The sequence below is a fragment of the Argiope bruennichi genome, chromosome 11 (genome assembly GCF_947563725.1).
Source record: "Argiope bruennichi chromosome 11, qqArgBrue1.1, whole genome shotgun sequence".
Taxonomy (NCBI): domain Eukaryota; kingdom Metazoa; phylum Arthropoda; class Arachnida; order Araneae; family Araneidae; genus Argiope; species Argiope bruennichi.
The window spans coordinates 88,439,258-88,452,844 of NC_079161.1; the positions used below are offsets into that span (position 1 = coordinate 88,439,258).

General features: G+C 25.1%; 1 protein-coding gene across 4 annotated transcripts in view; it reads left to right on the top strand.

Annotated features, from left to right (window-relative positions):
- Window positions 1–12,782, top strand: part of LOC129956869 (uncharacterized) — a 90,793-nt gene extending 78,011 nt beyond the window's left edge. For all 4 annotated transcript variants that reach the window (XM_056068838.1, XM_056068834.1, XM_056068839.1 and 1 more), the window contains exons 5-8: window positions 2,097–2,241; window positions 4,281–4,356; window positions 7,324–7,420; window positions 12,556–12,782. In XM_056068838.1, coding sequence (XP_055924813.1) covers window positions 2,097–2,241; window positions 4,281–4,356; window positions 7,324–7,420; window positions 12,556–12,624 — 387 coding nt within the window. In that variant the 3' untranslated portion in view covers window positions 12,625–12,782. The remainder of the gene's footprint in view (window positions 1–2,096; window positions 2,242–4,280; window positions 4,357–7,323; window positions 7,421–12,555) is intronic.
- The last annotated feature ends 805 nt before the right edge of the window (window positions 12,783–13,587 follow it).

A 13,587-nucleotide genomic window follows, 5' to 3' on the forward strand; every position in this document is an offset into this window, starting at 1 on the left:
TATCGTCGTCCATCACTGCCGAAAATGTTAAACTTTGATTTGTCGGAAAAAATAACTGTGTTCCAAAACTCTTCGGATAAATCAACGTGGGATTTTGCGAAATCTAACCTCTTTCTCCTATTTATTTGCGAGTTGAATGGTTTCTTTCTAGCTGCCCTTCAATAATAATGTCCCTCGTGTAAAACATTCCTTACAGTCTGTACGCTGAAAGTCTTTTGCGAAGTGAAAGCAACATCTCTAGCTATCTGGGGTGGACTTATTTTAGGGTTTTTCTTAACCTTGTTAATAATGGCACGTTTTTCTCTTGTAGAAAATATTCGCGGTCGTCCACTTCTAGTCTTATTTTTCGTTGATCCTGTTTCCTTGAACTTTTTTATAACACTTCTGACAGTAAATAAACTTATATTCAACTGCACTCCTATAGCATGATAAGTTAAACCTTCATTTCTGAGCCTAATAATCATGTTTTTAACACTAACGTCGAACTCCTTCGATTTCGAAGTCATTTTACTGCAGTAATCGCAAAATAATGCATAGACACTTTTGGAGTAGTTTTGCAGACTTTATACTGGTAGAATTTTTTATCAGTCGAAACACGTGACTTCAATGTAACAAAATTTGCACAGCAATTAAAACTTTGCCAATATTTTTTTGACGTGCAAATTTTCGAGTTTGAAAGAAAAAATCGTAGAAAATGCAAATTAAAATAAAAGTTTTACTATTTTTATATATCTTAAGATGTCTTGTATTTAATTACAACAGCTAAAATTGCATAACATTTTATTTATTTGTCAATATGAATAAATTAAGGCAATTGCCAATACTTTTTTTACCCACTGTATCTACCCATTAAATATAAACCCAACCTTATTAAAAAGAACTAAATTAGCAAAATAATTTAATAAGTCATTAGGCGGATCTAACACATATGGCATAAAAACTTCTTTTGCTAAAAGTGACTTGACTCCAATTTGAATTAAAATTTTAATATTTTTTTGTATTTATAATTACTGAGTCATTTCTAGAAATACCTGTTCTGTTATCTGTAATTTGAAACTTTATTGTATGCTCACATTAAATATTTGAATTTTTATTTTCTTTTTGTATAAGCTTTGAGATTGTGGTTTTCTATTAAAGTTTGACAATCTTATATTTATTATTTGAAATTACTGTTCTATTCTGAATCATCCACGTGTAATGATTTTTCCAAATTATTCTATTTTCTACATTGCTTTCTACAAAAATGTGTCTTTTTTTAATTTAATATTTTGTTGATAAAACTTCCTGCATTTTTAAAGGAAATAATTATGAAACCATTTCAGTGTTAGCTTATTTATTAATGATGCAGCAATCAGACATCGTGATTATTTCTTTTCATTTCTTCCCCCCCCCCACTCACCCTCCTTTTTTTTTTTTTTTTTTTTTTGCAAATTTTTTCTATGTTGAAATCTCAGTCGCTTTATGCAGTTAAGATAGTATTTGTTAGCTTCTCATTATAGCACAGAATAGTTAGAATCTAAGTTTAAAGTCACAATATATATAGTGAAATGGCATATGAATAAGAAAACATGCTATTTTTATGTCTTTATTAGAGCTGCAAGGTTTACAATTTACTCCTAACACCGGGCGTAAATTAGAAATTATTGATTTTCTGATATATCAGTTTCTTATTTCTACCTTTTCTGAACTGTTACTTCAACTTTTTTGAAATTTTACTCAAATATACTGCTTAAGTAGCTTTTTTTCTTTAATATGTATTATTTATTTTTTCATATTTTCTCATGTATTAATTATTCAGACAAATGCTATTGATTTTTAAGGGGAATATTATATTTTATATTCTTATGCTCTTTGTTAGTTATAAATGTGGAAATATTATATTTGTACAAGTATAATTATTTAATACTGTAAAGTGCACAAAATAAAACATGACATCTGGTAAAAGAATTTTGTTTTAATGAAGTTTTAAAAAAATTTTTTAAATGTTATATCTTTTTCAGATCTGCTTATTTCTGATTTGATAAGTCACCCCTGATCCATTGATAACTGCAACTGTTAAGATAATGTATTTATGAGATTTTTCATTTCCTTTACAGGAAGCTTTTAATTTTCACCGCTCTGAGATAGTGGAAAGAATTGAACACAGAAAAAAAGAAGTTGAGGAAAAGTGTAAAAAGAAATTATTTCTACATGCTCCACAACCTTCTCAAACTAAATTTAAGCAGACAAATGTTAAATTGAGTAAGATAATTTTTTTTTTTTTTAACTTTTAGCAATTCTATTTATTGTATGCTTATAAACTCTTTATTAAATACGACTTTTCCAATCCATTTTATTTCTGTTGTTTAAAATAGATATAATTTTATTCCTGTACAGTTAACTTTCCTTCAATATTGTTTTCATGTTATTTGACTTAAATTTAAAACTTTTTTATATATAGAATGATTTTTTTTTTTTTATTTTACTTCATGTTATTGTAATTGTGTTAAAGCATGTTGTCTTCATCTATTAATTCTAGGCACCCTATTTGTAGGACATTTACATTTCATTATAAAAGTGAAATGTAAATGTCCATATGTTTTTTTATAAATTCCTAAACAATTTTTAACTGGTGTATACTGTCCACAACTGAAAGTTTGTAGTGTAAAGTGTCACTATTTTAAAATTTTTGACTTTGAATTTTTTTTAAACACATGGAAAAAAAATCAAATGCAATCTTTTATATATATTAAAAAACTGCATTTTTGAAAGTATTTGATATATACCTTTGTAATAATATTTTTATTTTTTTTAATTAAACTTTTTTTTTTGAAATTTAATATTATTTCACAATGATCTTACTTTTGATGTTTAAAAAGTAATTCATAAGAAATGTACCGAAATCTATGTGTTTAAGGTTGACTTGAGCATTAATAATTCAACATGGTTTTATTACAAAACAGAATGAATAAACTTTATACAGAGGAATGAAAAAGTTGAATTATTCAATTTATGCATGTATTTTACTTTAATAACAGATCTATCAGTATATACCATGGTCAGTTTTTTTCTTCATAACTTTCTTGTAGTTTGCATTTTTTTTCTAGATTTTATTTTATACTATAATGTAATATTATATTTTACTTCTTATATTCCGATTAAAACTTTATTATAAAGATATTCTGCATTGAATTTCCCATTGATAATCCCTTTAATATTTGATGAGGAATAATACACGTTTTTACAGATACTTGAAAAATTGATAAAAGTAATTAAAAAATTCAGCTTATTGTAAAAACTGTTTGCATTTTTTCAGTTTGCCAGGTAATTTAAAAAATGACACTAGATTCCTATCTGTCCTGATATTTTGCACAGCTTATTATATTAAACACTTATATCTTCAGGCTAATTTGAAAATGTGTCACCATTTATTGAAATAGTATAGTTTTAAACAAGCATATTAACTATACACATAAAAATAAATGGTCTTTTCAATTTTTATCTCAATAATATTCATAATTATTTACTAGTTATTTATGTTTTTCAAAAGGACTAGATTAAAACTTCTCCAAATCTAGATTAAAGATTAATCTCTTAAAAGGTAAATCAACTAAAAGTACCCTACAATTATTGAATCGGAGTAGATTAATATAAAGTTGTGCTACTAATTTTAATTACTATATTTAAAATCTTGAAAGTTAGCCTATTTTGATTTGCTGTTTTTATTATATTGTTATGTTCATAATGTTTAAGGGTTTGCAAGGAATTTTTTTAAATCCACTTTCAATTTTCTTAAAATGAGAAATTGAATAATATAATGACTTTCCAGAGAAAATAATTGAATACTATCTCATTAGCTCAACAGCAGCTAAAATACATACATACATACCAAATTCATTGAGTTTTGCAATCTTTTATTTAAAATGATTCAGTATTTTGCACAGGCACATTTTGATACTCAGACACATTTTGGAATTCAGACCCATTTTCACAATTACCTCTCAATCAAATGCAATATTTTCAAGTAGAATAATATTTGGTGAAAACTACACTCAGGCAAGTAAAAAAGTGCATGTAACTGTTCTTCAGTAAGATTGGAAGAAAGAAAAAATGTTGATTAATTCTTAATTGCTATAAAGTATTGGTGAATAAAAGATTGTTTCTTTAATAAAAGTTCCTTTTAAAATTCTTAAAAAATAAGCTGGATGTTTTAGAGTACAATTCAGTTATTTTAATATTCTGTTAAATGTATCAGCCATTTGATTCTGTGTGATATATTTATTTATTTTTCCAATCCTTAGGTTTGAAACCTGCGACTGATGTAAATAGAAAAACTGGGAAAATGAATGTTAATAAAGAAAACAAAAGGAATAAAAGGTAAACATGATATGTAGGTTTATATCAAACATTAATGTGTTTAATTTTAAAACAGTTGCCAAATGTCTTTCTTAATTTGCATGTAAATTTTGAAATTCTATATTTGATGCTATGTGATTTGTATACCAATTTATTTGAAAAATCTCTTTAATGTGGAATAATAATTTTTTGTTGTATGGAATAATATGCAAGAATTGCATATTTTATATAAGAATGCATGGTTTCAGTTATGTATATAGCAATGGGAGAATATTTAATAATTTAGTTACAAATTTAAATTAAAGGAATAAAATTGAATTATAAGCAAAGAAAATTGCAAATAAATTTGGAATATTTAGTATTTACAGTTAGTAAATGAATGCAATGGTTTCTGGTATTATTTATACTATATAGTAGTCTCTTCCATAATTTTATACTTTTATCAAGTAGGTGTCTTTTTAGTGTTACTTGTTTTGCGTACAGGGGATATGTTTTCTGAGTCTGTTTAATTTTTCACTTGCAAATAGAATGGTTCAATATTACATTGTTATTTGAAGAATGTCCAAGACAATTATAATTTTGCCATTGCACTTTCATATTTTTCATCTACAGGTTTTAAAAAAAAATCCATATTTGTTCAGTTGATTTTAAAATATGAAAGATATATAAAGAAGGATTTTGTCACTTAGATTTGATTCCCTCCCCATAGTGTTTTACTCGTTTTCTCATAAAAGGAAACATTGTCTACAGTTGAATGCTCCATGCTTAGTTTATAAACCTTTTATATATATTATTTCTTTCTGTTATTGATTAATTCTAACAAGATAAAAGTTTTACCTTCTTTTTATTACATTGTATTTGAGTCAAGTTGAGTGTATGATGAATCCAAGGGGTTAATTCAAAATTTTTGTAAATAAAATTGGAATTAAGACAGAAAAGCCAATTCAGTGCCATGAGATATTTATCCTGAAAAAAATTACAAAAAACGCAGTAAATATTCATGTAAAATTTAGCAAAAGAAATCTGTGCAACATGAGAAAAAACCTTCCATACAATTATTTGTATTACTTTGTAATAGTTCTACCAATTTACACCTTTAGCATAATTTTCCAAATTCAATTACAGGAAATCAAAATAACTTATAAATCCAATACCAATAAATATCATGGAGTATCATTCTTAATTTGACAAGTTTACTTGAATAAAAAAGTAGTTTAATAGTATAAGTGAATCTTATTGAAATGTATAATTTATTTTTAGTATTGCATACATTTGTTATAAGGCACAGTATGTTACAGATGAGACTATTATATATTTTTAAGTTTGTATATGTCATTTTGCAATATATGAAATATGAAGTAGCTTAGCTTAATACTTTCATTTTCTTATAATGTTTTGAACTTCTTTTTATATACTTTTTCCTTTTATCTACATATTGCTAGTAGAATGTATACACTAGTTATCAAAATTGTGGAATCAGTTTGTAAAAATATATTCTTATGAGCTAATGTTTCTTTCACACTCTTTTTTTAGTGTAATCTACTTCCTTTCATTATGAAGTACTGAGATCAATCATGATTTATGTTGCATTTTAGGAATCCATAATTTTTATCTTAAATCATACTCCTGTTTGATGTTGTTCTTTTTAGAAATTATCCATTTTTAATATAATATTATTGAATTTTTAAAATATAAATTTTTCTAAAAAAGCACCCGAATTGTAGTTAGAAATTTGATTTATTTCTCTTTATTGAGTACTACTGTGTATTTTCTGTAGGCGGTTCAAGGTTACATGTTCTACTGCGTTACTGGTACCAGACAACCAGTAATGAGGTAGAACATGTAACCTTGTACCGCCTATAGAAAACACACAGACTATAAATATCTATCACAGCTGATTAAATTGCCTTTTCAAAAATTCAGTCATCTTAAAGAAATATAATTTAAAATTTACTTTAATAAAAATGAAATAAGAAAACTTCTTTAATAAAAATGTATTTTGCTGGATAATGTTAAAAGTTTTATACTACATTGCTAGGTTTTCTTTAAGTTCCCACTAGTTCAACTTATCTAAATGAAGAAATAATAATAATAATTCTTCTCTGCAATTGTATTCATGTGCCACTACTTTTTTTTTTTTTTTTTTTTTTTTTTGCTAAAAAGTTAATTTTTTATAAACATTTCTCTAGTTTACTGTTTTTACAAATATTAATGATCCAACATAATAGTAACTCTGCAGACATCCCCTTTTTAGCTCAAATACATAAGAACAATAACTAAATCTTACAATAATCTGATGACTCATTTTTAAGACCAGATAAATGCTTTCTTAATTGGTCAATGAATGATTCAGATTGAAAAAGATCGTAAAATCAGCTTAAGCAAACTGGCCTTACTCTTTCAGTCATTTGGTCTCAGCAAATTGTGGAAGATTTTATTTTATTATGTGTTTATTAAAATGATTTTTATATAAATATATAATGTTATGATATTACATAAAAAAAAGTGACATTATAGATTATTCTAAAAAAATCTTTTCATCATTTTATATAAATTTTTCTACAATTTTTATCATTAATGTAGATCTTTTGGAACTTTTGCACTTGTACTCCCTTTTAACGGCAGAGAATATTCTCATAGCCCAATTTCCATTGTAAAAAATAATGTGCATCAACCTCTAGGAGTCAATTCATAGAATAAAGCATTAATAAACAAGTAAAAAGAAATTCAGGTAAAAGAGGCTTAGGTCAAGTTTTGTAATATAATTTTCCATAGCATGTATTGTATAAAATTCTGAAGAATTTAGATAATGCTTTGTTTTTGCAACACCATTACATTTACTTGTCTATAATGTGTCATCATCCACAGTTTACAAAGTCCCTTCATAGTGCTTATATTATTGAAATTTATAGAAATAATTAATATGTGATTTTTTGGTATATGTTTGAATAATCCTGAGATATGGTTAATTTTTTTCCCCTGATAAAGGTCAGAAACCTCATCATGGAAAAATGCATCTTCTCAGATGGGACGACAAAAGAATCTCAACAAGTATAACAGAATAATGTCTAAAATATACTCGCAGGTAAAAACCAAATTTTGACTTTTCAATTGTTTCATCTCACCTCCATCTTTTTTAAATAAATATTATTGTTTATTGAATGATTAATAATTACCTGGCTTCCAATGGCTTAAATCGCTGTTAATGTGCTAATAGTTTTAAAAAAATATAATACTGGAATTTGACTCTTTCAAAATGATTTTTTACTTCTCATTATTTAAAACTTTAGATTTGATAATGCAATGCTTTAATTAATTATTTTGAGTTTTCCTGCAAAGAATTCAGCTTTTAGTATAACAAATCTAAAAATTTTAAATAAGCAGTAAAGTGTATGAAATTTCATACTTTGTTTAATAAGCAAATTTGAAGCAATTTTATTTGTTCCATTCTCTAAACTGTGAAACTCTAATTATCATAGGTCTACAGAATGTTAACTTCTTTTCTGGGGTTTACATATATTTATGTGTATTTTATGTTATTTATATTACAAATTTCCATGAAATCCGTTTTTTTACATCACATAAATGTTTTTTTTTTTTCAATTATAAAACTTAAATTTTTTGAGTTTGAGATATTTAAAAAAATATTCATATGTTCAATTTGCAAAGCATTCATTATTTTAATGATATTTATTTGCAAAAAAAAATGAAATAAATAATAAAAAGAAAGTCAAATAGATATCAAAAATGAAATATAAGATTATTAAAAAAAATTACTTTTCTTTCAAAAAAATGCTTGTGCTCTTTAGACATTAAAATTGCTTCAATGTTTTTGTTTTTTTTAATCATCAACTGTTATCTCCCACTATATACACATTCCATAACTTTTACATAATTTTTCCATGAAATTTATATTTTGGTGAAATCTCTAGCCTTGTTCCTCATGTAATGTACCTAAATTTACTAGAAATTATTCAGATGGGAATGCAGCAAAATTATTTTTAAGCTTATGTTACGGCCCAAATATTTAAAATTCTGAAACATTTTTGTTTCAGCATCATTTAATTATTAGGATTGTTGTAATTTCTTAAAATTTCTGGGTGGAATTTTAAAGACAAATCACTACTATTATTTTCCTTGGCAGATTTCTTTTTTTATCCTCCAATAACCATCTTATATTTTGCCAATGAACAAATTTTCTTTGATATTACTTTTTTTTAACATGAAAACATAATTAAATAATAAAAGCAATTACCATTTTTATCAATGACTTTATTAAATTGTTTCATCAACCCAAATTTTTTGTGGAAGAATGGAAATCTTGGATCCATAAAGTTTTCCAATTACAGTCTTGTAATCTCAATTTCCTAAAAATATATTCTTTCCTTGTCTATTCTTGATTTTAGATCTACTACTGTATTTGAATAAAAAAAAACCCAGGTATTTTTGTTTGGCAATTTCCTGACCTAATAACATGATTAAAATTTTAAGGTACTCTCTACAAATTTGCCATTTATTTATTTATTTCATATTTTATTTCAAACAGAAGAAACACAAAGTTCTCATATAATTTTTAAAAAAAAAATATTTAAAAAGCTACAGGAACAGAGATTATAGGTACTACTATATAAGACACATTTTATGCTTCTTTTACTGAAATCAAAATGTTTCGTGATTAATAGTGGAAAATAAATGAGCTAATATAGGTTCCAGGAAAATCTATATAGTATATAGATGGTTTTTGAAAGAGAAAAAATAAAACATGATAGATTCTTTTTCTCAATTTCTGCACCAATTAAATTTTGCAGTAACAGTAAATTTCAAAATAAAATCTTCAGCATTTTCTTTCAAAATATTTGAATATTGTATTAAATTATTTTACTATCTATTTTATAAATTTACTTTTTTTGTAGTGTTATATTTTATATTTATTATTATTAATTTATGTTAAGTTAAAATTTTAATAATATTTCTCATTAATTTTATTAAACAGATTCTTGTCTTTTTTTTGTATTTATTTATTTGTGAAAAATCTGTATGTGATATAAAGAAAATCTTTGTGATAAAACTGATTTTTTAAAGAAATTCTGATAAGATACAAATACTAGATTCTTGTTAGGTATTTAATCCTTTTCATTGTATGATTATAAAAAAGTTGCAAAGGAAAATTAGAAATAAAGTCTTTTTGTCTAAACCTGATAGGCTTAGGTAAAATGTACACATATAGACATTAAAACAGTTCATGGTATTAAACTTTATGGCTTGTTAACATTCTGTGTACTTTTTACATACAACTAAATTGTTAGCCTTTACATATTTAATATTTACTTAAAATTTATATTAAAAATTTTAAGACGTCATTATTTCTTAATGTAAGTTATGTAAATTAGTAAACTGTAATTGCTTGAATTTAGTTAAATTCATTAAACAAGAAAAATGGGACATAAATGCAGATTACAAACTTCAGTTTACAATGATTTATTTGAATTGAATTGATTTTTAACGCACACACTGAATCATGCTTACAAGAATTCCTTGGTATGGAAATGATAATAGATCATGAGTGAATAATGCATGTTTATGAATATCAACATATAGTCTTAAGTAAAAACATTTCACATCTAATTTTGAAAAATTACAATTCCACCATTCTGTTTTCACATTTGAAAAACAAACAAACAAACAAAAACAAAAAAACCACTGGCAGATTCATTCCACTAAAGAAAGAAATAAAACCTGAAGCAGTCAGAGCAAACTATTGCCAGATATCTGAATGCTGTTCTATTGAATTACAAATGAAAATGAAAATTTTTAGATAAATATATTTACAAAATTTTAAAATATGCTGCCAAAATAAAATACTAAAGGACATCATCAAGATTTGAACCTAATTTTTTTTCTCAATGATTCAGTTCACTATAAATACTTGGCACATTATTATTTATATTTCAAAAATCCAATTATCACTCATTTGTATTTAAAATTTCGACAAATAAACAAAACTCCAGTGCAAGTTTTGAGCTCATTACTTTAGATTGAGTATCACGTTAGTTTCCGGTTCATTCAGTTATGTTTTGCTAATTGTCTTTAACTAAGTGTTTTTGAGATCATCTTATCTTATATGCATTATAGTGATGGAATATGTAATTTCATAATTATCAATGAAAACTGCAACTCTGCTTAGTACTTTAATACTCACTAGCATCAAAGACAAAAGTTGTGGAAGTTTTTTGGAAAGTCTGTATTATTAAGGTTTGATTGTATTGTATTGAAGTCTGTATTATTTCTGTTTTTGATTAAAGTATCTATATATGCATTTGTAGAAAGTTGATATTATTAAGTATATCACCCCATGCTTTTTATTAATGGAACTTTTTTGAAGTCATTATTACCAAGAAAAAGGAAGTGAATAGAAAATAATCTGATTTTCTATTTCTCATCATATCGATTTATTCTTAATGTTAATTATAGCATCACTTCTTCACATGGATTAAAGTATTTTATTTCAGTTGTCCTATTGTTATCATGTCAAAATTTAATTCCATTTCCTTTTAATGGAAATGTATCGCTAATTCTTTAAAAAAAAAAAATCTCATTATATTTACAATTAAAAACTAAATTTTAATATGTTATTCTCGAATCATTCTAGCACCGAAATATGATTAACTGAAAGCCAATCTTCATGCACGTTTGAAAAAATGGTAACACGATTCTTAATCCTGCTGGGTTACAAATGCCTCATTACTTTCAAATCATAAAAGCTCAGTTTCACCTCAAATATATTATTTATGATTTAAAATAATATGTCATGATTATTTCCATATTAATCATATAGAATCCACACACTTTTTGATGTTAAGCAATTTTAGATAATTTACACTGAAGTATTTTATTTTGAATTTTTGAGTATAACAGAGCAATATTTTTTTTTCCCCAGTCATTAACAAAAAGTTCTATTTTATTCCCCCCCCCCCTTTTTTTTTCAGTGTAAAATTAACATGAGTTCTTTTACAGATATATCCTTCCTACCTTTGTTTGATGGTTTAAAAAATTCTGCAGTTTTAGAAACCTACATAAAATTTCTGTAGTTTCTGTATTGAACTTTATATTTCATTCTACTTCTTCACTTTGTATTCTTTCAAATGAATTTCTTGTGTTGTGTCAGTACTATTTTAGTTATTCCGTCATTGTGGTACTGTTTCCTTTTTCTTGCCTTTACCAGTTTGATTCTGTAGTGGCTAAATAGCATCATATCACTTCAAGAATTTAGAAATACTGTATATAGTTAAGTTTTTATCAATCTTTTCTCTTATCTCTTCTTTATTTTATGTTTTGTTACCCACACCTTCTCGGTGATTTGTCTATTCTTTGCACTAAAAAATATTTTTCTTAATATTAATTATATCAGTCTAATTATCTTTATTATGTCAGTCTAAGCTTATTAAATAAAAAACCACAATCAAAATAAGGGTGTTTGATTGCATTCACATATAAAGCATTGATAAATATCCTTATGTCAAATCAATACATGGTTCATTAGTTGGATCTTGCCAGATAAGGCTGCATAATTCATTAAAATAAATTGATGTTGTCAAGCAAATTTACCTCCATTGTATTTATCATTTCTTTCTTCCTCCCCCCTCCCATATCTTTCTGATTAATTGACAGTGAGTTTTTTAGAAGAAATTGAACATCCTTTTTAGTAATACATTTTTAGTTAAATTATTTTTCTATTCATGTATGATTTTGTAAAATTACATGAAAAAGAAGCAGAGTCATGCTACCAAATCTCAAAAATTCAGTTTTTTCCACAATTCATTGTTTTATTTTTTTCTTTATATAAATGTATATATTCATTGTAATTAAATATTCATTAATATTTTATTATATGAATTTATGTTGTTATCTGTTTAGTATTCTCTTAATTTATCTTCTTGCAATTGATTCCATATATTTCACCTGTTAGTTCAATAGACTTGCACTGTTGCAGTGAAAATGTAACAAATTTCTTTGACATTGTTATTCTTTTTACTGATGATTTGCCAAGGATAGTTCTATCAATATTTCATTTCTAAGATTTCTGATAGTTGTAAATCATATTCAAATGCTCTATTTCTTCTATTATTTTATTCTTTCTTTCTATTTATTAAAATAAATTTCATATTATAAGATGTGTGAGTAAAGCTTTATATTTATATATATTTATTTGTTTTATTTCAGAGACTGAAAAATGAAACTTTAAAAGGCAATGTCAATCACCGAAGGCATGAAACTTTAATAAACTCTTAAATTGTTTCTTTGGATTTTAAAGTGATACCTGTGATATTTTATCAGTTGTAAATACATTTAAATCAATATTGTCTGCTGTAAATATTTCATTTTTAACTCATCCAATTTTAGTAATCTTTATACTTGTTTATGTAAATGTACATAATATTTTATTCTCTGTGTGCAAAACATTTAAAAATAAAGTATCTTTTTATTTTATTTGTATTTTGTTTCTTTGTAAGCAGTTGAAATGTTTGTAAAATATCTGGATATATCTTTAGTATTGGATTTTTAAATGGATTTAAAAATTTATTTTCATGAAGTTCTGTTTGTTCAAATTACCAAGATTTTGAACTATCAGTTACAGCAATATTTATATCTTATTTAAATCAATAACATAATACTTGTCTTGTAATATTTGGGCACTCATTTATGCTCACAATCTTTTCCATATTTTATTCTACTATTTTTGTTTAGTAAAAAAATATTTCTGGTTCTTATTTCTCATCTTTTGCTTATTTTTAACTCCTTCAGAAAGCAATTTCAATTTTCATTTGTTTCTTATTTTGAAACCCAGTTTTGCTGTATAATTTAAAAAACTTTTTAAGTATAAAATTTTGAGTAATGAAAAATATTGAAAAAAAAATTATTAAAAATATTATTGAAATTTTTTTAAATAAAAAGCCAATGTCTTATTTTCCACTAAATGAAGACACATTTCTGAAATCTTATAAAAAGAATTTTGGAAAATGCTGCATTACATTCAATAATAAAAGCAATTGTGTGTGTTATTTTAACGTTTAATTGCACATTGTCTTGTACTGTGTTGTGACATTGCATCTTTTTTCCCCACTACAAAATAAAATACATGATGTATTTAAAATGAAATTGTAGCTGCATATTGGCATATACTGTATGATCATGAATTGATTCTTTTACATATTTATGTGATAAATATGTGACTACCAATGATGTGACTGGTAT